Source organism: Myotis lucifugus, unplaced genomic scaffold, assembly GCF_000147115.1.
Source record: "Myotis lucifugus unplaced genomic scaffold, Myoluc2.0 scaffold_43, whole genome shotgun sequence".
Classification (NCBI taxonomy): domain Eukaryota; kingdom Metazoa; phylum Chordata; class Mammalia; order Chiroptera; family Vespertilionidae; genus Myotis; species Myotis lucifugus.
This window is the reverse complement of record NW_005871091.1, coordinates 126487-151075: the sequence shown is the minus strand read 5'-3', so window position 1 is coordinate 151075 and position 24589 is coordinate 126487. Positions and strand designations below refer to the sequence as shown.

At 44.4% G+C, this 24589-nt stretch overlaps 1 protein-coding gene across 4 annotated transcripts; it reads right to left on the bottom strand.

The window, feature by feature from the left end:
• On the bottom strand, window positions 1-19242 carry WDR31 (WD repeat domain 31). Of its 4 annotated transcripts, none has more exons than XM_014455171.2 (11): window positions 19152-19242; window positions 16236-16329; window positions 13922-14065; window positions 13145-13277; window positions 11567-11641; window positions 10350-10494; window positions 10152-10252; window positions 8691-8758; window positions 7403-7544; window positions 5187-5349; window positions 1-3329 (listed from the first exon to the last, which is right to left on the bottom strand). In XM_014455171.2, the coding sequence occupies exons 3-11, from the start codon at window positions 14035-14037 to the stop codon at window positions 3169-3171; spliced, it is 1104 nt and encodes a 367-aa protein (XP_014310657.1). In that variant the 5' UTR covers window positions 14038-14065; window positions 16236-16329; window positions 19152-19242; the 3' UTR covers window positions 1-3168. The 4 variants fall into 4 exon arrangements, with proteins under 4 accessions (XP_014310657.1, XP_023609028.1, XP_006088061.1 ...); XM_023753260.1 differs by lacking the exon at window positions 19152-19242 and adding an exon at window positions 18816-19030; XM_006087999.3 differs by lacking the exon at window positions 16236-16329 and having other exon boundaries at window positions 19152-19240.
• Between the last annotated feature and the right edge of the window lie 5347 nt (window positions 19243-24589).

Genomic DNA, 24589 nt, shown 5'->3' with positions numbered 1-24589 from the left:
TTCGTTTTCCTGTCAGTCAAAGCAAGTGAAAAGACCAGTGCAGGTTCCAGGGGTGGGGAAATAGGTCCTACCCACTGAGGAGAGCAACTCACACTGAAAGGGTCAGACACGCAGGGAGGGGAGAAATCTGTGGCCACACTTGCCATCTACTACAAAACAGTCTGATGTCATTTCTATAAAGTAGAACCGGTTTGTTGTTATAAATCCCTTATCAGATGTGCCGGAGGGTGGTATGAGGGAGGCCATGGAGGTTCCTGGATATATTATGCTTCTTCATCTAGGTGCTGGTTACTAGTGTGTTCAGTTTATAAAACTTAAAATGTCTGAAGTGGTTTATGATTGTATACTTGAATTAAAAGTTTAAAAAAATATATGTAATGGCTTAAAAAGAATAAAGTTCATTTCTCTTCCAAGTCACAGTCCGGCTGGTCAGGTTGTTGCAGCAGCTCAGCTCCTTGAGGTGATTCGGGGGCCCAGGTTCCTTCTTTTTTGCTGGTTCATCATCTTGTCCTCGCCCGAATAGTTGAGCTGTTACTGGCAGTCTGCTTTCTAGCTAGTGGACAAATGTGTTTCTTTCAAGCAAATAAGGTGGAAGTTACACACATCACTTCCACTCACCACCCACTGACAAGAACTTATTCTCATGGCCACACCTAGCTAGGAATGTAGTCTGAGCCGGACAGCCTGTACCCAGAAGTGCCAATTTCAGGAAACAACTAGTAGTCTGTGTATTTTTTATGATGAAGCTGTTCTTTAATAATTATGTTTTCAAATGCTACTCAGAAATAGCTAACTTCCTTTTCTCAGTGTTAAAAGGTTAAAAACACTGAGTGCCCTGAGTTTTATTCTTGTATTTCCTGTGTCAAAATGAAGGCCAATAATAATCACCACTCCTTTCCTTCGATATATAAATACACTTAAATGATAAATATGTAAGCAAAGACACAGATGTATTTAAATACTGACTATAGAACTGGTCAGGTTCCAAGAGCCTATATACTTTCCTGGTGGAAAAAGGTCAATTGTCTTTGGAAAATTCCTTACTATGATTTTAGAGGGGCAGCCTCTGAAATGAAGAGTCCAATGAATGAATGAATACATTCAGCAGCCTGTATAATAGGTGCTGAGAGAACCTGTTTAGCGCATATAACACTTAATTTTTTTATAAAAACATTTACATTTATTAATCTATTTTCTACTTAAAATGCACAGATAAGGAATTTATACATCGAGCACATGCGTAGAGTTTAGGGAAACAATTTTGTCGGTAATAGAACCCTGCTAGTCCATCAGAGGCCTACTATTTCCTCACAGGTATGTTCCCTCCCACAGCAGCCCTGGGACCCTCTCCCAATCCACTCCCTTGGGTTTTCTGATTTACTGCTTGTCTTCCTTCTAGAAGAAAGGGCCAACTGTAGCACTGATAGGTGCTCTAGAACTTTCCCTGAGACATCTGTCTATTGCTCCTAGGCATCTGGCCAGAAGATCTCTTTGGAGCCAGAAAGTTAATAACTGGTCTAGAAAATACACAATGTCATGGTCTGTGCATTTCTAAAGCGAACTTTATGACATCATGCAAAGGCAAAGGCAAAGGGAAAGGGAAAGAGAGGGAAGTAATCTGGCTTTGAGTCAGGCTGACCCAGGTTCAAATTTAAGTTCTTCCCCTTCCTACTCATGTCTAACCTTGGGCAAAGGACTAGATGTCCCTGGGCCTCAGCGTCCTCATCTGTGAAATGGGAATAACAATAAGAATCAGAGTGAGAATAAATCTTTAGGTGCTCAATGAAGCAGTTTCCGTGCTCACTATCCCTTTGTGTTTCCAGAGTGCCAAGGGCCATAACTTAAGGAATCAAAGGGGAAGCTGAACAATGACTAAAGTCTTAGAAAGTAAGATGGAGGATAGATGACTGGTAAATGTGTGGAAAAGAGCATTTGGTCTGGACAGAGGGCAATAAATACCAATGGCTACCATTTATAAGCACCTGGTGCCTTGCTTGGCATTAATATAGTTCTATTCAGTCCTCAAAACAACCCCGTGAGGAACCCATGATTATGGCCCCATATAACAAGTGAGGATTTCATAACTTGCCCAAGATCCAGCTAAATGGAGAACTGGAGAGTCAAATTCAGGTTTGACACTTTGCAGTAGCTTAAGATTCTCCTGCCCAGGCAGTGGAGACAGCTTGAGGGAGCTGGACTTACAGAGGAGCAGGAGGGAGACAGGAAGATGGCTGTCAGCCATGGGCATCAGGGGCTGGCAGGGGCCACAGAGACAAATGCACAATCTTCCTTTCGTCAGAAAGGGAATCCCCCGGTGGCAGGTGCCTCAGGCGTGGGCTTACCTGAAGGCAGGAGGGACTCTATTTTCCCTGGAGGAAAGTGGGCTTGTGAGTACCAGGTGAGACTGATCTCCTGGGGGCCACACAGGCAGATCTGAGCACCCTGCCCCTCCTCGCTGCGGGGCTCAGTGGGAGCACACAGTTGAGTCCATGCCTCTACTTATGTCCTATTGTCATTGCAGATATTCCCTTTGCCCCACTCTGGCCATTCCCTGGAAAGAGTTTACATAAAACAATAAAAATATTAAAATGTACAAATAAAAATTTTTCAGCATTAATCTCGCAACCTCTCCATTTTCTTATCCACAGACGAGGAGCAGTGACTGGAGCTGAATCTCGTGTCTGTAGTCTATTTCCTCTATGGAGCTGCACTGTTCTTTCCCGTGTGGATAATTTTGAGGCAAGCAAAGCAGAGTGTCTCTCCCCCTTGCTTTTCTTTCTTTTGTGGAGACATGGAACAGGTCAGTTCAACAGACTCAGAGCCTGTGTCTTGAATCTCAGAGGCCTATGACAGAGGCCTAACAGGTCACCATTTGAGCCATAAATATTTTTTCTGAAGAGCAGTCCCAAGAGCTCGCTAAAACTTGCATTTGGATTTAACGTAGATTGAGAACCTTACGTTTAACCCATGTCTCTAAACTCTGTCCCTGATTTTGAACCACTGGCTTCACATTGACTTCTAACACTGATATACCTTCTAAGACAAGTGAACCTAAACAAAGAACACCAACCGCACATTGCCGTCCCCTGAAGATAACACGGAAAAGCAAAGCCACACTGGGAAAGGAGAGGCCATGGCTTGGTTTTGTCCAGCAAACGTCTCTTGGCCTCAGAATACTGCCACTTCCCGCAGTCCCAGCCCTGAGCTGTGGTCCACTCTGAGCAAGTGAATTCCTCTGCGGAAACTTGCACATAATAAGGAGATGGTGTCGCCAACGGCCAGGGAGGTCAAAGGTCCTGATCCATCCAGAGACAAGGTGAACAGGCAGGCTGGGGGGAGGAAGTGGGAAACCAGCCACTTAGGCCAAGAGTGCAATATCATGGAATGCTGTGTCTGTAAGAATTCCACGTAATGAAAGCAAGTGCTGTATGTCTCCAACCCACACAACAGAGGCACCCCATGCTTTAGAGGAACGTGCACTAGCAGGGAAGTCGGTCAACCCCAAGACTTCGACTATCGAGAATGGCACACAAACCAAACAGGATGGCTATATGCCACTGAGAAGTGTGTTCAGACACGTGGGGCCTCCCTGGCAAGGACATGTTAAAAAGTTGCCCTCAGCCCTGGCCGGGTAGCTCATTTGGTTAGAGTGTTGTCCCGATATGCCAAGGTTGCGGGTTCGATCCCCAATCAAGGGCATGTACCTGGGTTGCGGGCACATCCCCAGTGGGAGATGTGCAGGAGGCAGCTGATCGATGTTTCTCTCTCATCGATGTTTCTGGCTCTCTATCTCTCTCCCTTCCTCTCTGTAAAAAATCAATAAAATATATTTAAAAAAAAAAAAAAAAAGTTGCCCTCAGCCCTGGCCGGGTAGCTCATTTGGTTAGAGTGTTGTCCCGATATATCAAGGTTGCAGGTTCGATCCCCGATCAGAGCACATATGAGAAGCAACCAATGAATATATAAACAAGTGCAACCACAAATCAATGCTTCTGTCTTTCTCTCCCTTCCTCTCTGTCTGGAAAAAAAAAAAAGTTGCCCTCAGTTACCTGCCCTGAGAACAAAGCAGGGTCAGGACGAAGGAAAACAGACAGAGTCATGGGTTTTCAGTTAGGCTTCCCAGGCTCTCCTCCCCTTCAAGACGAGAGATAACGGGGAACCTGAAGGGCAGTCAGGGGCTTCCAGAGGAGCCAGTCTCCCTCCACCTGCATTTCAAAGCCTTCTCACACATCGGGTGGGCAGGGCAGCACTTGTCTCAGATTTATGCTAATGAAGCTAAAAAGCTGTTTCTCCCACTTCCCACATCGAGGTGACCAGGTGACCGAGGTGATGGAGAAGGCAACTCCAGGGGCGGGCACAGCGGGCTGTCCTTACTGTGTACGTTTAGCTTGTGTGCCCCTTGACGAGATCTCACCTCTTTCTCTGAGGGAGCTACCCTACCCTCCTTTGATGGGACCCGGATTTCTGGAAGGTTACTGTAGGAGGGACTTGGTGTGAGGTTCTCTAAAGTAATGCTATTCTTGTGTTTAGCAGAACCGTGTCCAGGACAGAATAGCATGGAGGCAGCAGGGTGAAAGGAAACACAAGCTTTATTCATAGCATTTGCCAAATCTTGTGGCATAAATACTCCCACTATGACCGTATTAAATATCCCTGAATGCTTACCAATCAGCCATGAGGAGCTGGATCGGCACACCCCAGGGAGCTGGGTTCCCTAAGACACTATTTTCTCTGGTGCTTTAAAGTGTCACGACGATTTCAAAAACCTTAGCTGCAGAGTCAAAATGGGGCACAGTCTTTCTGAAACTATCTTTACTCTACCTCACCCCACCAAGAGCTGAGGCTCATTTTAGTCCTTGAAAAATAAATTTTAAAATGGCAATTTCTGTTCTCTTTTCCAGACATTTTGAGCAACACAAGTTAAAACCTGACGAGGAATTTTAAATAGAAAGAATATAAAAGCCAAATATTTTGAGCTCTTAGGGACGAGTCTGTACAATATGATAGAAACAGCTATGTAGCCTCTAGCCGAGGCTGAACAGAGATTCCGGTATCTGGTGTCATGTCTTAACCACCAGGGGGCTGAACAGTGGCAGGACATGCGTGGTGTGCTGAGAAATGGAAAGGAAGTTTTAAGGAAGCCTTTGAGACTTATCTTTAAGAAGCACTAATAGTAGGGTCCTTACCTCCAGTATCTTGGTTCCAAATCTTCACCTTGCAGTCGTGTGATGAGGTAGCGATTACAGGCATCAAGGCCAATGCTCTTGGTAGAAAGACACAGGATGCCACAGTCTGGAAATGCCCCTTATACTCACATATTCTGTTCCGTGTCTGTCTTAGGTCCCACAACTGCAAAGTAATGACATAGGCTACCTCAGATATATACATTTCCCCAGCTTCATTCATTGATATCTATCGCCTCTCCATCTCATGGCCCACCTGTTCCCTCCACTTACCTACTTCTGTAGCTACCCTTACCTTCATCCATCCCATCCACAACACAGCCAACCATCCATCCACCCAGTGATTATTTTAAGCACCAACTATGTCTCAAACAACCCTGGTTAAGAATGTGCCTGAAGGGTTGTTGCCTTCCTCATTAACATACTGGTTAGGAAAGCGAAGCTCCAAGTCCTACAGCATGAGAGAGTATGAGGTTACTGACTTTCTATGACAACTCAAGAGCTATCTTATATCAGCCTCTTGGTATCTGTGGGTCTTGTGGGGACCCCACAGTTAGGAGCACCTTCTCATAAGTACATGCAGGCACAGAGCTGATTTAATGCATAGTCACTAAACCTTGACTACAGGTGAGGCGCCAGTCCTGCCAGTCCCATTCTTTGCTGATACAGATCAGACCACACCTGGAGAATAATGTTCAGGTAAGAGAGCAAACTGAATTGTGTCCAAAAAACAATGAAACCACTGGACACCCTGTCCTCTGAGGAACAGTGTAGGAGCTGGAAACGCTTAGCTTGAAGAAAAGATGCCACATCAGCAGCCTGGGATTTAAAATCTTGACCCAACACTTTCCAGAGGTGTGTCTTGTACAGCTTGCCGTGTCTCTATTTCCTCATCTGTAAAATGGGAATTATACTACTTGACTCACGTGGTGGTGGTTTTTTAAAAATATATTTCTATTGATTTCAGAGAGGAAGGGAGAGGGAGAGAAAGATAGAAACATCAATGATGAGAGGGAATCACTGACTGGCTGCCTCCTGCATGCCCCCCAACTGGGGATCGAGCCCGCAACCCGGGCATGTGTTCTTGATTAGAATTAAACATGGGATCCTTCAGTCCACAGGCCGGCGCTCTATCCACTGAACCAGACCGGCTAGGGCTCGCGTGGTTGTTTTAAGGATTAAATGAGATAATACATGTAATGTGCTCAGCCCAATGCCTAGGCCAGTGATGGCGAACCTTTTGAGCTCGGCGTGTCAGCATTTTGAAAAACCCTAACTTAACTCTGGTGCCGTGTCACGTATAGAAATTTTTTGATATTTGCAACCATAGTAAAACAAAGACTTATATTTTTGATATTTATTTTATATATTTAAATGCCATTTAACAAAGAAAAATCAACCAAAAAAATGAGTTCGCGTGTCACCTCTGACACGCGTGTCATAGGTTCGCCATCACTGGCCTGGGTGTAAGAAATGTTTGATAGTCCTGACTGGTTTGGCTCAGTGGATAGAGCTGCGGACTGAAGGGTCCCGGTTTCATTTCTGGTCAAGGGCATGTACCTTGGTTGGCACATCCCCAGTGGGAGGTGTGCAGGAGGCAGCTGATCGATGTTTCTCTCTCATCGATGTTTCTAACTCTCTATCCCTCTCCCTTCCTCTCTGTAAAAAATCAATAAAATATATTTTTTAAAAAAGAAATGTTTGATAAAATGGGAGCTATAATTATTCTATTTAGATACTAGATGACCCCTTTAACTGGTATTCTACTATTAGGAATCCAACGTACTTTGGAGGAGCCTATCCTGAAATTAATTGAAAGGAAAGCTAAATGGTTAAGGGATGGGGTGGGCCCTTGATCAACACTGAAACTCCGACTTCCTAAAGAGCTTGAACCTCCTTACCTGTGACCACAAGTACAATGAAAACACTTAGTTCTTCACACAGTCCTTCTCCTTTCTAAGCTCTGCTGGGAGGACGGACATCAGCAGGCCAGTTCTAGGATATAGCCTTCTTGATTCTCATCCCATTCCTCTTTCCCAAACCAATTCAGAAAGCCCTCGGCTGAAGGGCCTTTCTTGAAAGAAGTATTTGGAATGCAAAGGATCACTTATAGTCTGCACTCGGAATAGGCCTGAGCCATTAGCAGACCTGCTGTGCAGCCCAGTACAAGTTATTTGCTCATCAACAACCAGACACCTGGACTGGACATGACCCCTCACCGTGGCTTCACAGCCTTCTCCTCCAAAGCCACTGCTGCAGGAGAGACACCTGTGTCCGTCCTCACTGACCTCGCAGTAGGTCTGAACGTGTTGCTTTGCAGGAAATATATGAGCCACCTGGAGCCCCCGACTGTCCCATAATCTGAAAGAAATTACAGCAAAAAAATGAGTTTACAGTAAATGTGTCTGAAATATACCATAATCACCTGCAATCATAAAAGTCTTGGCTCTTTGCTGCCTCGGCCAGTCAGAATGGAGTCATAATATACCTAAAAATAGCAGCTTGAACCAGATCAATCTCGGAGACTCCAAGCTGGCAGGAAATAACAAAATGACATCTGAGTTCTTTCTATTTTGAGATCTAGTTAATAGAAATTTAGACCAAGCAACTTAATTATATAAGCTAATTTGGTCTTTTGGGGTGCTGCCTTCAATGGAAAGAAGATATTTCTGTGCCTGTGATTTTTAATTTTTAAAAATATTTTTTTATTGATTTCAGAGAGGAAGGGAGAGAGAGGAAGAGATAGACACATCAACGATGAGAGAGAATCATTGACCAGCTGCCTCCCGCACGCCCCACACTGGGGATTGAGCCTGCAACCTGGGTATGTGCCCTGACTGGGAATCAAACCATGACCTCCTGGTTCATAGGTCGACACTCAATCACTAAGCCACACCGGCTGGGCTATAATTTTTTTTAAAAAGATACTTATGATAGTACAGAGGAGCAATCATCCTTCCAGATTCATAAACAAAAGATTTACAGACTTGGTCAACCTTGGCTATGGGGTTCACTGGGGAGTATTTTGTTTACCTCTTGTCTCATTCCTACCATTTTCTAAGTAGAATCTCTTCTGATAGCCACAGTTTCTAGTCTAAGAACAGTTGACTTCATTTGATTCCCCTGATAGCGATTCTTACTCTGCTTTCTCAAGAGAGGGCTTTGCCTGAGGGATGGGTGACTGGGAATGTGAGGGCCTGAGCAGGGCCAGCAAATAAAGCCAGGCAGTTCGAAGGGGTGGGAGGAGCAAGTGACTGATCCTGAGGTTAATCTGACTGTTCACACAGCTACACAGCCAGGGCGGGTGGAATCAGCTGCTTTGGGTTTTTCCTGGCCTGACTAGCATTCAGCCTCTATACAGAGGATTCTATGGGGCCAGATCAGAGAGGCCCCAGGACCAGTGAGGGGCACAGCAATGCAGGGAAGCAGAGTGGGAATGGAGTCGTGTAAGCGTGGGAGCCACAAATCTTCACCAGAAACACTGTCACTGGTGCTCAGTGAGCCCACCTGATGGTTTTATCTTCAGAAGCCTGTAGTACATATGGTTCTCTGGGGACCCAACACAGGTGAGTGACCTGGAAGAAGCACAATTTTCAAAATGTCTCCAGACCAAGTCATTCCTCTGCTGGAATTCCTGTAAACAGTGCTAAATAGCATCTCTGTACCACTTCTCAAGGACGCTGACCTAGGGAATTTGACTTGAAGGAAGGGGTTTCATGTTTTGCAGACACCCATCAGTTATGTTCTCCTTGCATCTCCTTGGCTATCAGCATCAACAGTAGCAGCCGGGCCAGTTGTGAGTACCCCAATGCATGCAGGCGCTCTTAGAATGCCTGAACCCAAACACCTGGTAAAGAACTGCTGGTCTGTGGCAGCCAGGGGAGCAGTCCCTGCTGTAAAGCGGGACCACTGAAACCACAGTCTAGGCCACAGAGGGTTAAGGAAGGGCTCTTCTTGCACTTTATCTCTGCAGCCCTCTGGTGGGCAGGCATGAAGGACTTTTCAAAACAACCCAAGGTAACAGGATTTTCTTTTTCCCCAGGAACCTCCACAAATACACAAGGCATAGGACAGAGGTCCTCAAACTTTTTAAACAGGGGGCCAGTTCACTGTCCCTCAGACATTCCACACATGCACACTGCGGGCCCGGGACGAGTCGGCTGCAAAGCAGGACAGGCAGCGGCGGCAAAAACACCCGGCAGGCCGGATAAATGTTTTCGGTGGGCCGCATGCGGCCCGCGGGCCGTAGTTTGAGGATGCCTGGCAAAGGGCAAGCACATCTTGCCATTGACAGTTGTCTTCAAAATTGGAAAAGATAACTATGATTGACATTTGATGAGCACTAAAGGAACATCTACCATGTCGGGTGATATAATTCTCCCCATTTTATAAATGAAGACACTGAGACTCTAAGTAAGTTTCTTAGGGTAACACAGCTAAAAAGTGGTGGATTGATGGTTTGAACTCAGGTATGACTGACCCCCAAGGCTGTGGAGTTTATATACCAGTCTGGTACCAGAAAACGCTGGTCTTCATAAACAGAGCAAATTATACAGAAAGCAACGTCATTCTTATTTCTCTGCATAATGTTATAGATACAGAACACAGAGCATGACTGTGAGCTCCTGGAGGACAGAGACTGTGTCCCTAGTCACTAACCCTGCTCTAAGCTCAGTGTCTGGCCCACAGAAGAAATAAAATAACTGTGTTTTGAAGGAGTAAGTGAGGACACCATTTAAGATTCCAATATGAACTAGTGGAATTGTTTTCTGGAGCAAAAGACCTTAAGAGATCGTCTAATCCAATAACCCTGAGAGGCTGGGGTTTGACAGAGAGGTAGGGGTGGGGAGCAATGAGGACCAAGCCTCTAACACCTGGTCGTGGGTCTCCTGATCTCTCGCCCAGGCCCTCCCCCTCCCCGCACCCTCCCTTCTGCTGCCCTGCTGCACAGCAGGTTAGAGTTCGTACCAGGTTCCTGGAGACCGAAGCTCTCTCCACACACTGTCCGGTCCCCACATCCCACAGGACTAGGGTGTTGTCCCGAGAGCCAGTGCACAGCTGTGTTGAGTCTTTGGAAACAATGGCAGGAAGATGGTCCATGAGACAGACTTGGAACAGGCTTTTCAGAAAGTACAAAGGCCCTGGGAAGGGCTCTGCTTTACTCACCAGGACTCACAGCTAACCCAGTGACCACCATGGCATGGCCCGAGAACTGCTGCCTGGGTTGTGAGGAGCCGTGCAAGTCCCACATCATCACCATCCTGTCCCGAGAGGCGCTGAAGAACTGGTTTGATTTGTGAAGACAGGCTATCTGCTCGAGAAAGAAAGCTTTGGTGTGCTTGTTTGATTGGATTTTAATACGTTAAGCGCCCAGCCTGTTTTGTCTTCCGGAAGGAAAGTATAGTGACAGTCACCGGTGACTGACTGGGCGCTTAACGTGTTAAAGTAGAAAAAGACCTGGGATAAGAAGGTTACAGCCTGATCTTCTCTCTCCGTCTGGTTCATAATGCACTGTATCTGACAGGAAAATACCCTGTTCCGTGCTATGGGATTGTGGCTGATGCTGAGTTTCATTATGACAGTTAGCATCCCAATTTTGGCCCATTCGGGTGAACTTCAAAGAGGGGAGTTATATAAGCTGGCATTCTCTGTCATTTTTGCTGGAAACGCACTCTACTCTGTAAAGCTATTAAACAAATTAATTTTTATTTAACTATTGTTGGCTTTTTAAAAATTTCTCCAACTAAGCCTAGAGATTATGTCATTTTTCTAACGATAGCAAACACACAGGAAGCCTTCAATGCATGTCCCTGTTGAGTGAGGATCAGCCAGGGAGAGCTACTCTCTTTTTACCCTGAGCTATTAAGGGCTTAATAACAAAAGAAAAATTATGTCAAATATCCCTGTACCAATAGCTAAGTGAATGGTTTGCTCTGCTTTTCCTGGAGTAGGACTTCACAGCACCAGATACAAAGCCCTTGCATGTTCCTTTAAGAATATTCAATCACTCTTACCATCTAGAGCAGCGGTTCTCAACCTGTGGGTCGAGACCCCTTTGGGGGTCGCCTAAGACCATCGGAAAACACATATATAATTACATATTGTTTTTGTGATTAATCACTATGCTTTAATTATGTTCAATTTGTAACAATGAAAATACATCCTGCATATCAGATATTTACATTACGATTCATAACAGTAGCAAAATTAGTTATGAAGTTGCAACGAAAATAATTTTATGGTTGGGGGTCACCACAACATGAGGAACTGTATTAAAGGGTCGCGGCATGAGGAAGGTTGAGAACCACTGATCTAGAGCGATTAGGTGTTCCTTTATTCAGTTCCAAATTCCCTCCATGATAATAACCACTTGACGATTTTACCTTGGTGATGTCATGTTCATGTCCTCTGAACCTTTTCACCACGTTTCCGGTTTTCCAGTTATAGGCCACAACTGTCTGCAGAGAGTCATTCGCACCGTTTAGTTTAACTGAATGTGTTTAACTGAAACAACAAGCCTTTACTTCATCCTCTACCTGACTTCTTCCTCTCTGTCCAGCGACTTGCATCGAGCATTAGGGTTCTATTGTGTCCCTCCTCAGAGCCCCTACTTTGAGTTTCTATCTTTCCTCCTGATCTCTCCTGTCTCTCCCCAGCTCCTGGGCCACCCCTCTGAGCCTTACTGATGGGTTTGGGATAACACTCCTTAAGGGAAACGGATTCAGATTGAGGTTCTGGTTGTAGATACTGAAGGAGAAATCTACATAGGATTAGATTTCCCCCCCCCTAACAGTACTGTATTTTTATTTTAGTTTTTAAAATTTATCATCTTCTTAATGATTTGTAGGTGTACAGTTCACTAGTATTAAGTATATTCGCATTTATTGCGAAACAGACTGCACTTTTTTAAATTTCAGAAAACCTCATTTGTATCCTGCCTGCCAGAGAGAATCATTGTTAACAATCTCTTTCCATCTTCTTTCCAGGTATATAATATTTTGTTGTAAGCATTCCCCCCCTCAAAAAAAAAAAATAGGTTTTCAAAAGCATTCTCTGGCCCAGTCTCTGCAGTTCATTGCTAGAGAGTAAAGAGCATGTTAGCACTTGACCTAAACCTCAGTTTTGTAATCTGCAACATGGAGATGTTAATCCTTGCCCATCTATTCCTCATATCAGGTGAGGCTCATAGCAATAAAAATTTCACGTCTAAGATAATATAGATATTAAGACAAATGCTGCCAATTAAATTATGTTATCAATTTTCAAATGCATACTGATTTCAGAGATGTTAAAATGTGAAAGCGTGTGGATCTGAAAGTCAGTGAAGTACAGTGTGAAAATGGAATTTGAAGATTCTAAAAGGCTATTGAAAATGAGAGGCATTTACCATAAAAGAATCAACATTTTTGCTACCAATATCCTAGCTGTAAGTGCTATGAGAGATCCACATCTGAGGGAGAGAAAGCAACCAGATTCAAAGTGACAGTGGGAGGAAGCACAAAACCAGAGAAGGGAGGAATCACAACACACACCAATGTAGAGATTTTGGCAAAAGAGCAGTTAAGAGACTAGAAGGCTCCTTTTGCTGACAAATAACTCCTGTGTCTGTGTGTAGGTATAAAAATGGGTTGGCTGGAATAATAATATTTGTCATTTATAAAAAGCACATGGGAGGCATAGTGCTAAAGATCTTACCATTTATTCCTCACAACGGTGCTGTGAGGTTGGCATTATTATTCCCATTTAATAGATAATAGACTAAAGCTCAAGAAAATTAAAAGACTTGCTCAAAGTAAGAGGAAGTGGCAGAGAAGGGATTTAAACCCAGTCTTTCTAATTCTAAAACCGTATTTTACACTACCCAACACTGCTCCCAGAAATGAAAAAACCAGTGTTTGCTTCCCAAACATCTTCCCTTCTCTGCGATGAGTTGGTTCCCTGGGAAGCACTGCAAATCCCACCTTATCTTTTCCTCCGGAGACACAGAGGTCTGAGTTCAGAGCAGCAACAACAGAGACGGTGTCCACGTGAGCTGGGCTATACTCATGAAAAGCTGTAGTTTGAATTCTCTCTTCTATAATTGCATCGGGCCTGCTAAAGAGAGGATGGAGAATGAGAGGCCCAATGGCATGCGAGTGCACAGTGGAGCAAGGGGAAGAACAGTGTGAGCGAAAGCAGCAATTCAGGCCAGACGGAGGAGAAAGGTGGGAAAGGAGACCCACTGACATTGCCAGTTCGTAGATGCTCAGAATGACTGAATCTGACAAAGGGGAATCCTGAAGCCAAGAAGCCAGGAGTCTTTCTCACTCTAGAGCAGTGGTTCTCAACCTTCTGCCCCTTTAAATACAGTTCCTCATGTTGTGACCCAACCATAAAATTATTTTCGTTGCTACGTCATAACTGTAATGTTGCTACTGTTATGAATCGTAATGTAAATATCTGATATGCAGGATGGTCTTAGGCGACCCCTGTGAAAGGGTCGTTTGACCGCCAAAGGGATCGCGACCCACAGGTTGAGAACCGCTGCTCTAGAGATTTTTTTTCCAAAGATGTAGGGCCCCTCTCTGTGTGGCCGTAGACACTAGCTACCAAGCTAGACTGTTTCTTATCCAAAAGAAAACCGAGCAAACGGACAGGTCAGAAAAGGTCATCAATACTTGCTCTGGGCCTTCTCTTTCTTCAGTGGAGAACTGTAATGGGCATGATAAAACCTGGGACCCCAGGTAGGGCTGCTATACCTGTATTTATAAGTGCTGTGTTTGAGTTTGCTTTGCAGTTTCCCCATCATGGCACAGAACCTACACAAAATCTTCTGAGGAGGAGCTCGTTTCAGATGGCACCTGAGGGGCAGCATCCCTTGTGGCTGCTGGACGTTGTGTTCCCTGTTCAGTAAAAAGAACAATACATAGTTAATTTTGTTAGGCACAGTGATGGTAGCATGGTATAGGGCAGGGGTCCTCAAACTACGGCCCGCGGGCCACATGCAAATACAAATATTGTATTTGTTCCCGTTTTGTTTTTTACTTCAAAATAAGATATGTGCAGTGTGCATAGGAATTTGTTCATAGTTTTTTTTAAAACTATAGTCCGGCCCTCCAACGGTCTGAGGGACAGTGAACTGGCCCCCTGTTTAAAAAGTTTGAGGACCCCTGGTATAGGGATTCAGAGCGAGCACCCCAAGGTGTGCTTCTGTGGTATGCGGATTGTTTTGAGCTAAAGGCAATTTTAGCATCGGGCGCAAGGAAAACTTCTATATGGCTCCCCTTAACTACCTAGAACTTGAATTAGAGGCCTTGCCATGATAAGGTATTATCAGCAATAACCTTTCTGACCCACCTAAATGTCAGGCAAACTTTGATTTACTAAACATCTGCTCCTCTTAACATCTTTCAATGACCCTGTGAAGTCCCCACGGTGTACTACCTCACCCCTAGCTCAGGATGTCTTATACCTCTGACCCCCTCTATCTCTGAACCTCTGGTGCATGTGGAGTCTCTGACTCTCTCATGTATGTGGGGTTCCCATACATATGTATTAAATTTGGTTATTTTCTCTTTCTAATATGCATGATGTCTTTTGATTATGAGACCAGCCAAAGAACCTTGAGAGTAGAGGGAAATCTGTTCCTCCCCCATAATGGTCATGTACAGACATATCCTTTTTTTTTTTGAAAAGGACTAATTAATTGTATGCTTCTGCTTTTCCTCCTTTCCCTGCCTCACTCTTATGGCCCTGGGAACACACCCTACAATAAAGCACTAGCAGATAAAAACCAAACAAAACTAATACAAAAGCTCTTTGAAGTCCCCAATGATTTTTAAGAGTGAAAGGGAGTCCTGAGGCCAAAAAGTTTGAGAGCCACTGACCTAGAAGTTAATTAATGCCAATAATGGATGATATACTATATTAGAATAAAAAATTACTAAATGTTTTCCAGATGTACTTGTATTGTCCCCAGTAACTAACAAGGCTAGATTTAAAGAGAGAGACATATGCTCATCCATACACATTCAGGAAATACCTCTTAAGCACCTAATTTGTGCAGATCCTATACTGGAGAACGAAGAGAAAGAAAGCAGATGTGGCCACTGTGGACATGGGCTGGGACTAAAGGTATGTGACTAGGGGCTAATCTCAGCTGCTCTGTTGTCCTCTGCAGCTAGCTGCTCCCTGAGACACTGAAGGGTAAAGGAAGTAATTGGGAAGGTGTCCTCATCTCTTCTGGGTTTCTGCTAAAAGAAGTTCTAGATGAGTTTCTTATGGGCACAATAAGCCTAGTTCTAGGAAGAAGAGTGTACAAGGAGACAGAAGCTAAAACTCACCAAGTATTCTCAATCATCTCATTACCATTAACAAATAGAGTTTTCCAGAAGAATTTAAGCCAACATTTTGAGAAGCTGCCAGAATTGACCTCCTGAAAAGAGTTGGTAACCAGTATAGAAGTACAACGCAGTGCAGAGAACAGTGTTTGTGGCATCAAGAGCCCTGAGCTCCAGCCCCAGCTCTACCTCATCTCACTGTGTGTCCTTGGCTGAGTTCCTCCATTCCCCACTCTACGCCTCAGCCTCCCCATCTATAAAATGTGATTTCAGATTAAAAGCTTTTTAGAAGACTATCTGCTCCCTAAGAGGAAGAACTCTTGTCATATTCATCTTTGTACCTTAAGTGCTTGCTCAGTGTGATAAAACATTCGTGAACTAGCGAATCTAAGGTCCCTTCCAGTTCAGACCTTCTAGAGTTCTCTCTAATAAGCACAAGATGTGCTGACAGCAAAAATTCCAGGATAGCTTGCAAAAAGCTTGGGATGTTGTGTCGCTTGTAGATTGGTAGAGGTTGCAGGGCATCCTAACTGCCAGCCTAACCCATTTTTCAACATTGTCATCAAACTAAGGACAGATGCCATTCAGGGATCTAGGTCACTGGAAACTGCAGGTGCTATAAATGGACTGGCTCTGCTTAAACTGATTAGATTCATAGCTGGTATCTTCTTATACTTCCCACCCGAAGAATATTCATGGAACATTCTAAGGAAAAAAATAACTTTTACATTACCCCAATTCAATAGGATCTTCTTGTGAACTTCGGTATTCAATGCTTTGTAATGTTTATTCTTTGGAAAATACTTCAGGCAGCCACTTCCTAATCTCTGTAAGTAGTGAAAAGATGCTTAAATTAATCTCTTCTCCGTCTAAGCATATGTTTGTACCGAAAGGATATTTACAAGGTAAATTAAGGACTTTAACTAAAGAGATTGTTAAGTATAGTTTTCCCTCACAAAGAAAAAGATATTACAAAATTCCAATATTTGGGGGGAAAGCATACCATAATACTAGTAATATATCTGTTTAAATATGCAAAATAGCATCTACTTAAACGCACCATTAAACATTTTTATTTTACTCATAGTTCATCAAAAATCTTCAGAGGTGACTGCTTACTTCAGAGCTTAGTGTTTTTGTGAGAAAGGCAATTTCTCCTGTTTAAAATAATACTTTAATAAGTATGGGTCATAGACGTTTAGAGGAAAGAGCTTTTCAAAATCACATAAAACCCTTTATTTAAAGATCTGGAGAATTATTTACTCAAAATTATAACTAGGTATAATTGACTTCTAGTCCAGTGGCCATGTTAGTAGCTATCATTTACTCTAGTCCAGAAATTCCAGTCCAGAATTTCCATTATAAAAATCTACAAAGAAGAAGCCAGTTTTATTGCATTTTAACAACTTCATTCTAAGGATTCAAATAAACAAATTCAAATGATCAATTGACAGTGTCACTTATTCTAATAATTAAGAGCAGCACAGAATAGTCAGAACAACATTTGGCTGAGTGCACTGGCATCATTTTTAGGACTAGGTCTGGGCAACCTGTTGAGCCGAAGTCTCAGTTTCCTATGTGTAGAATGGGATAACTCTACAATTGGGCTTTTGTGAAGATTAAAACTAGCACTCAGGATGTGCCAAGGACTATTTTATTTTATTTTATTTTATTTTTTTTAAGTTCTTTTTTTTTTAAAATATATTTTATTGATTTTTTACAGAGAGGAAGGGAGAGAGATAGAGAGTTAGAAACATCGATGAGAGAGAAACATCGACCAGCTGCCTCCTGCACATCTCCTACTGGGGATGTGCCCGCAACCCAGGTATATGCCCTTGACCGGAATCGAACCTGGGACCTTTCAGTCCGCAGGCCGACGCTCTATCCACTGAGCCAAACCGGTTTCGGCCCAAGGACTATTTTAAGTGCTTATACTTACTAGCTCATTTGGTCTATTCCACAAGCCTCTGGAATAGTTACCTTCCTCATTTTGCAGATGAGAAAAGTGAAGCACAAAGATGTTAAATAACTTGCCCAAGTTTACAAATAAACTGCAAATAAGTAGCAGAGCTGAAATTTGAATCTGGCAGTCTTGCTCCAGAGGCCTTGCTCTTGACCAGCATACTCTACTACATCTCTACAAAAGGTAGTGCATATAAAGTCCTCAGTTCAACCAGGCAAATGGTTGAGAGTAAATGATGGCTACTAACATGATTGATAGCATTACTCAAAGTAGCAATTTCACCCTTATTACTACTGCCCTTAATACACATATATTAAACATACATAAATATACTCAGAGAACAGATACAAATGGATATATGAGCCTGGAGGATTTTAAACTGAAGCCAACTTTGTCCTCTGACCAGAGTGATTGATCACACTAAGGCTAAGAATTTATTGCATGATATACCAAGGCAACTTAAAAATCTCAAAAACAAAGTATGTACTTAGACAATGCCCATGTTGTAATTTATTGAGTTGACTAACCTAAGAAATTAAAATACTATTCAGTTATCTTCCTGTTTATACTGTGAACATATAATATACTTGAGAGAAGGGATGGTGCCTTGTTCATTTTTGTATCTGTGCTTTAAGCATAGCATGGAAGAATGGATGCAAGGCAACTATCTGTTGAATAAATGGATGAATGAATGAATGAGTGAATGAATGAAATACTAAGGTGAAGAGTCTGTTTGGCAAGAAGCTTTTTAAGGATCCAACAATCTAAGGGTTCTTTAAAATTGCCAACAGCAAATCCTTCAGGAAGCAGTTACTCTGATTAATTCAACTGCAGGCCCGGAAGATGGCAGAACTTGGGAAAGCCATAAACTCACCATGGCTCTGGATGTCCTTGTTGGCTCCTGATGGACTAAATCTGAATCCCAGCATCCATTTCTGCTCCAATTTGCCTTCCAAAGACCCTGAGATACCCAATGGTCACCCTAAACATAACTCAGAGAACCCTCTTTTAGCTTTCTAGTGCCATATTCCTTGATATACTGCAGCATATATCCAACTATTGTTTTCCATGAGGAAACTGGGACACAGAGGATTGTGTCTTGCAGGAGCAGAGCTGGGGAACAGGACCTTATTTCCCTAGACTCTTGGTCTACTATTTACATAAATGGTGATTTCGTATCTCCCGCTGTACACATCTAACCTTACACTCCGGGAGACCAAGACATGGAAACCAAAGCTCAAACACAAAATCACGGTAGAAGCATGTGGGAGGTGGTCTGATTCAACCCTCTAATAGTACAAATAGAGGAAAAAGAGGCCCAGAGAATAAGAGGGTCTTGCCCAGACTCACACAAGAAGTCAGCACTAGGCCAGAATCCCAAGGTTGCCTCAAGCTTTAAGGACACTGTGTGCAGTTTTTCTTTTCTGGCTCTTCAGTTCACAAAGGCCCTCATCCAATCTATGCGGACGGCCAAAGCTTATTTTTGATGTGTGCTTGTTGGGGAAAGGGGCCTGGGGACGCCCAAGATGGGAATCCAGCGCCACCCAACCCAAGCCCAGCCCTCGGAATTCTCTCCTCGCTACGGCCAGGTGGGCCTCTGCAGTCGGGAAAACACGAGGGCTCCCACTTTCCCGCGCACCCGCTGAGCCCCTTCCTATCCCGTCCGCGCCCCCTCGGCCTCCATACCCATCGGCCGGCTGCCCAGCAGGGAGGTGAGGCTGGCGAGGGCGCCAAGCCGAGCCGAGCCCGAGAGCATCTGCAACCTCCGCGCTCCAGGGTCCATGCCCCCGCCCCTAGCAACGAGGCGCGCGTCGCTAGGGTGGGAGTTCGGCCGAAAAGCCTCCGGACAGCCTCGCCGGCTACTAAACTGTGGTTCCGCTCTCCTGACGTCTCCCAGGAGCCCAGCCGACAGCACCCCGCCCTGCTTTCTTACCGTAACAATGCGTTGATGAGGTTCCCGAGAGGAGGACCGATGTGCCCAGACCACGCGGCCAGAGAATCTATATAATGCAAAGAAAGCTGGTATCATCATTAGAGTAACGGAGGAAACCCTTAAAAATGTCACCTTTTAAATTGCTACTCGTCTAGATAGAGGTGTTGCTTTATTTCTTTGGAGTTTTCCCTGATTCCACCCAGGCAGAGAGCCCTCCTTTGGACACTCCCCCAGGTTCCTCATTCCCCTATTCCTTTCATCAAACATTTATGGCCCACCACCATAGCAAAGAGATCCCTCAGTACCTTCTAGAGAGCCAATGAATGGTAAGACAGTTCCAGAAACCAACAGCAGCTTCTAGACTAAGTTTTTACAGCTCCAATCACATTGCTTTCAGACTAGAGTCCATTCCTGTCTATATTCCTAGCGCATAGCACAGGGCTTGGTGTACAGTAGTGGCTTGTTGAACATTTGTTGAATGAATGAATAAATGAATGAATGAATGAATGAATGCAGAGGTCCTAGCCAACATTTCTTTTAGGCCGTAGTAGCTGCCTCCTGTAGTGTTGATCTCCCAGCAGAACTACCTTCAATGTGAAGTTTCTGAAAGTTGGGTGCCTGTGGAAAGGGGGATGGGGGTGGTGAGGGAAACGTTCCTTTACAGAATATCAAGCTGGTGATTGGGTCTGTCTTCCCCAGAGAGGGCGTCCCCTCTCCAGTATCCCTGATGGGGTTCCTCTAGCCCTGTTGACACTCCCTTGATGATGCATTCATTACTTTCTGAGTCAGTGGCTTGTTGTTAGACTTCCTCCTGTCAGGAGCTGGGATCTACCCCATGTCACTTGCAACACTGATTGTAGTTCAGAGCTGAGGGCTCTCCCTACAAACTTAGCCCCTCTTCCCCATAACAGCCTGGCAACCAGGAGAGAGTGATTGCTTTGTGCCTGGGGCCCTGGGCTAGGCTCGGTGTAGCAACAGTTGACTTACCAGATCCCTGCCCTCCAGATGCATCAGTTCTGGGGATATAAACCTCTCCCCGCTCCCCTTTGGTTCAAGGCACCTGAAACTTCAAAACTGGTATCTCTAGCCAGACTTCTCCTAGACCTGTGTATCCACCCGCTTCCTGCCCATCCACACTTGGCTATGTAAAATCGTCAATCCTCGACATGAATCACACTGGAAACATTATCTTCCCCCCAAACCTGTTCTTCCTCTTTTCTTTCTAAGTGCAGGGGCATTACCATTCACCAATCAACCATGGCAGGGCTCTAGGAGTCATTTGTGACTTCACCCTCTCGTTCTCCTCCAGACTGAATTAGCTATCCTTCCCGTGTGCTTCCAAAGCCCCTCATACTTTCTGCAACACAGTGTGATTTTTCTTTTACTGGGCTCTCTCACTTGCCTGTGAGCTCCATGTGGACAGTGACTGGGTCTTATTTACACCTGTATTTATTGCTGGTGTCCAACATAGTGTCTAGAACATTCTACTCTGATGGAACTGTTCTATATGTTCTCTGTCCAATATGCTAGCCCCAAGCCACCCGTGGCTATTGAACACCTGAAATGTGGCTAGTTTGCAACTGAAGAACTGAATTTTAAATTGTATTTAACTTTAACTTTAACTTTAAGGAGCCACAGGTGGCTAATGGCTATGGCATTAGACAGCACAGGTCTAGCACATACCGTAATTGATCCTCAATAAGTAGTTTTGAATAAAGAATGAAAGGGGAAGGTGGTCATGAACAGCCAATTAGGACACAAGGTAGAATGCCATGGATGCAGTCAACATACTGTTTGTGCCCCCTTCTTTCCCCTCACCTTTCATCCCCTTAACCTAACACTACCAATGCCTCCAATTCTGTCTTGTAGAAATATAATCCTAGTTCACGGCTCTTTGCTGCCTGAACTGATTTTTCTCTTCTGGACTTGCCTAGTTTGATAGTGTCCATCCTCTGAAGTGTACAGGTCCTAGGAGTCCTCTGGAGATGAGATCTGGTCTCATCCAGTTTGGTCTTGTCTGGCAAGAGCAGGAAGGACTCTTTCTCCTCAGGAGCCTGGACTGCACAGGGACTCATGTGGTGTAAGTTTGTCTGCACTGGCAGGCTGCCAAGTTTTTCTTAATGGTGGCAGTTGATACTGGTTGTGCTGTGAAAACATCACAGGAGAAAAGAAGCCATAGCATTGACAGTCTTCTTGCCACTCCTGGAAACTGTGCAAACCCCAGTCAGATGACTTCCATCCCTGACACTAGAGATGTTGGTTGGATCAGGGTCTGAAGAGGAAGGAGGCATGGGGAACCCAATGCGGCGAGGGGGGGTCAGCAATAGACCAGGGCCCAGGCCCGGCAGGCAGACAAGGGGTGGGTCAGGGTTGAAGAGCAGGCCTGAGAGACAGTAAAGGCCGGAAATAACAGTTCTTTCCAATAGACTTCCCCAAATACTCACTATCAAAACAATTTAAAAAGTCCAAAACCAAATGTCATAAATGAGCAAGTGAAAAGGCAGGTTGCAGAGCAGAATTTACAGATAATTCCAATTTTATAAAAATAAGTATATTACCACCTGTGTCATACGGTAAGGGACTGATGAATATTTTATCATGTGTGAGTGTATAAATATACCGGTGGCACCTTTTGCAGAAAGAACTGTGTAAATTGTGCCCCGTTCTTTGGTGAGGGGGGAGCAGGGAGCAGAGTTCAGGGCATAAAAAGAGATTTTGCCCTTGCTGGCTCCTCGGTCTGGAAAATTCCTCCCCCAGATACTCTCCAGGTATGCTTGCTGTTTATCCAGGGCACAGTCCCTGTGCCTGTGAGAGACCTCCTAGATCAGCTGCTCCTGATCAGCACCCCTGTCCAGCTTCTTTTCCTATCCTGCCTGCCTTTTTCCTAGCTCTTCCCACTACCGACATTCTGTTACATTTCCATTTGTTTTATTTATCCAGGAGAGTAGACTTTGTTCTTCCTTATGGTTGTATTCTCATTTCTTAAATATGACCCGGGACATAGGTAGGTGCTGATTAAATCGACTGAATGACTAAAATGTAACAAAGGTGTCCATTCTTCTTTGTTCCCAGATCAGGGTGCCTTGCCTAGGCAAACCCTCAAGTTCAAAGACAGCTCTCCCCACTCCCACCAGTGCTCCAGAGGTCACCTTAGAGCATCAGTTTCGAACCTTTTTTTGACCATGACCCTCAGGAAGAAATACATTCAATCCCCAGTCTTATATGTACTATATTGAACTGCAACAAACAAAAAACTCTTACTACAAACAACGTTTTCTATTTTTTCTTTCTTTTCTAGTTTTTATGACACTGGTCTCTACCCCTGGAATTGATTTTGCCACCTACTAATGGGTGGCCAATGCCAGTGTCTGTGGGAATAGTCAGAGGTCTCATTGGTCCCTAGTGTCAGTGTAACTGCTACAAATGCAGATTCCTGTCCACCCCAGACTTAATGAATGAGAGTCTTACTGGAACGTCTACGTCCTTCACAACCCCTCTCCCCAACCACCCCAGCTGATTCTGAAGCCTGATAAAGTGTGAGGATCACTTAGGAGTTTATGAGTGTCCCGTGGTCTCTTGTGGGGACATGTGTTGGGCAGGGCCTGATGCACTTTAAGGGAAGGGGCTGATTTTCCAGTTCTGGTCCACCTCAGCCCCTGAATGGTGGAAGTGATGATTCCCATGTTATAAAAGTAAATATATTCCCACAGAAGCCCCTTGCACTCTCTAATCCCTCTGCCTGGAAGAATTTCTGGTGATTTGGCTGTTTTCCCAACTCCAGCCCTCCCAGGGCCACACCCAATGAAGAGGCTCCACTTTCCCCCAGAACCTTAACCCCTTCTTCCTCTCCTTGCTCTCCACAGTCTCTTCTCTCATCACACAAAATCACCTTCTGCTTTTTTTCCCTCCTTACCATAAGGGTTAACAGCCCTCCCCACCCAGCTCTTAGAACAAAAAAATTCTAACCACAGTCTCAAATGATGGTGGCCCATTTCCTTCCCTACTCTTGGAAGAGGGTAAACGCTGTATGTCTTCACCCACCCATTGGGATTGCATTAGAAACTTCTTTTGATGCCAAGATCGTTGCACCCTCCCACCAAAGAATGTCACAGAATTTACATTATGAAAACCTGCTACAAGTATTTTTTCACTTATTGATGAGAGAGAGAGAGAGAGAGAGAGAGAGAGAGAGAGGAACATGTGCCCTGACCGTGGATCAAACCCACAACCTTGGCATATTGGGACGATGCTCTAACCAACTGAGCTACTCAGCCAGGGCACACGTATATTTATTGATCCCCACACCTACAATAAAACATTTATTAGCCCCTAAGTGTATGCCATATGCCCCAGCTAGCAGTTCTTGGCAGACATGATCTCATTTAATTCTGAAAGCAGCCCTCAGAGATAGAGTCTATTCTCACCCCCATTTTAGCAATGAGGAAACTAGGCACAGCCTGATTAAATAATCTGACCAAGGTCCCGTAAGAGGCATAGCTCTGGAGCTGGTAGCTGCCTTACCCCCAGGGGCTGAGAGAAGGAAGGGTTCTCTTCCATTTGTGCAGTAGCTGTTAGAGGTGCCTCAGAGTAGAGGTAGGTGCCTGCATCCCAACATGCCGCAGGATGTAGTGATGTTTCTCTTTCCGACTTTGCTCTCAGTGTCCAGTTCTGATGAACTGAGAATGTCCTCTGGCACCGGAGGCCTGGCTCCTTCTCCTGTTGGCTGAGTTCTCTCCTCAGCCCTCTGCCAACACCTCCTAAAATGAAGTTTGGGGGTTGGGGAGCAGTGCTCTTCTTGCGTGCCCACAGAGGGTTTAATTTGGGCTTAGAATGATTTTTATCAGATCCTAAGAAAAAAGCCACAAGACAGCTCAGGTCCATGGGATGGGGTCTTCATCCACGTGCTTATTTGCATAGTATATTTTCTTTAATAAACATGCATTGATTTTTTTCAATACTAGTTTTCAAATTAAGAAAATTTAGATATAAATACGTTGGGGAAATCAGCCTAACAAAGATGTTCCTCATTGGATCTTAATACGCAATTAAAATTCTTAAACATGTTAACCATACGTCGAACTGCCTGGGTCCCAATCTCACTGCTACCAGTTAGTGACTGTGACCCCTGGCAAGTTACACAACCTCTATAAAAATTGGGGATCCTCACACTTTTCCTGGTACCGATGGCAGG

Coding starts and splice junctions, on each gene's coding strand:
- WDR31 (XM_014455171.2), bottom strand. CDS start 14,037: ATGCTGCCCCTCAGGTGCCATCTGAAACGAGCTCCTCCTCAGAAGATT. Junction 13,278..13,921: donor CACAGCACTTATAAATACAG/GTATAGCAGCCC, acceptor TCCTCTCTTTAG/CAGGCCCGATGCAATTATAG. Junction 10,253..10,349: donor TGGGTTAGCTGTGAGTCCTG/GTGAGTAAAGCA, acceptor TTGTTTCCAAAG/ACTCAACACAGCTGTGCACT.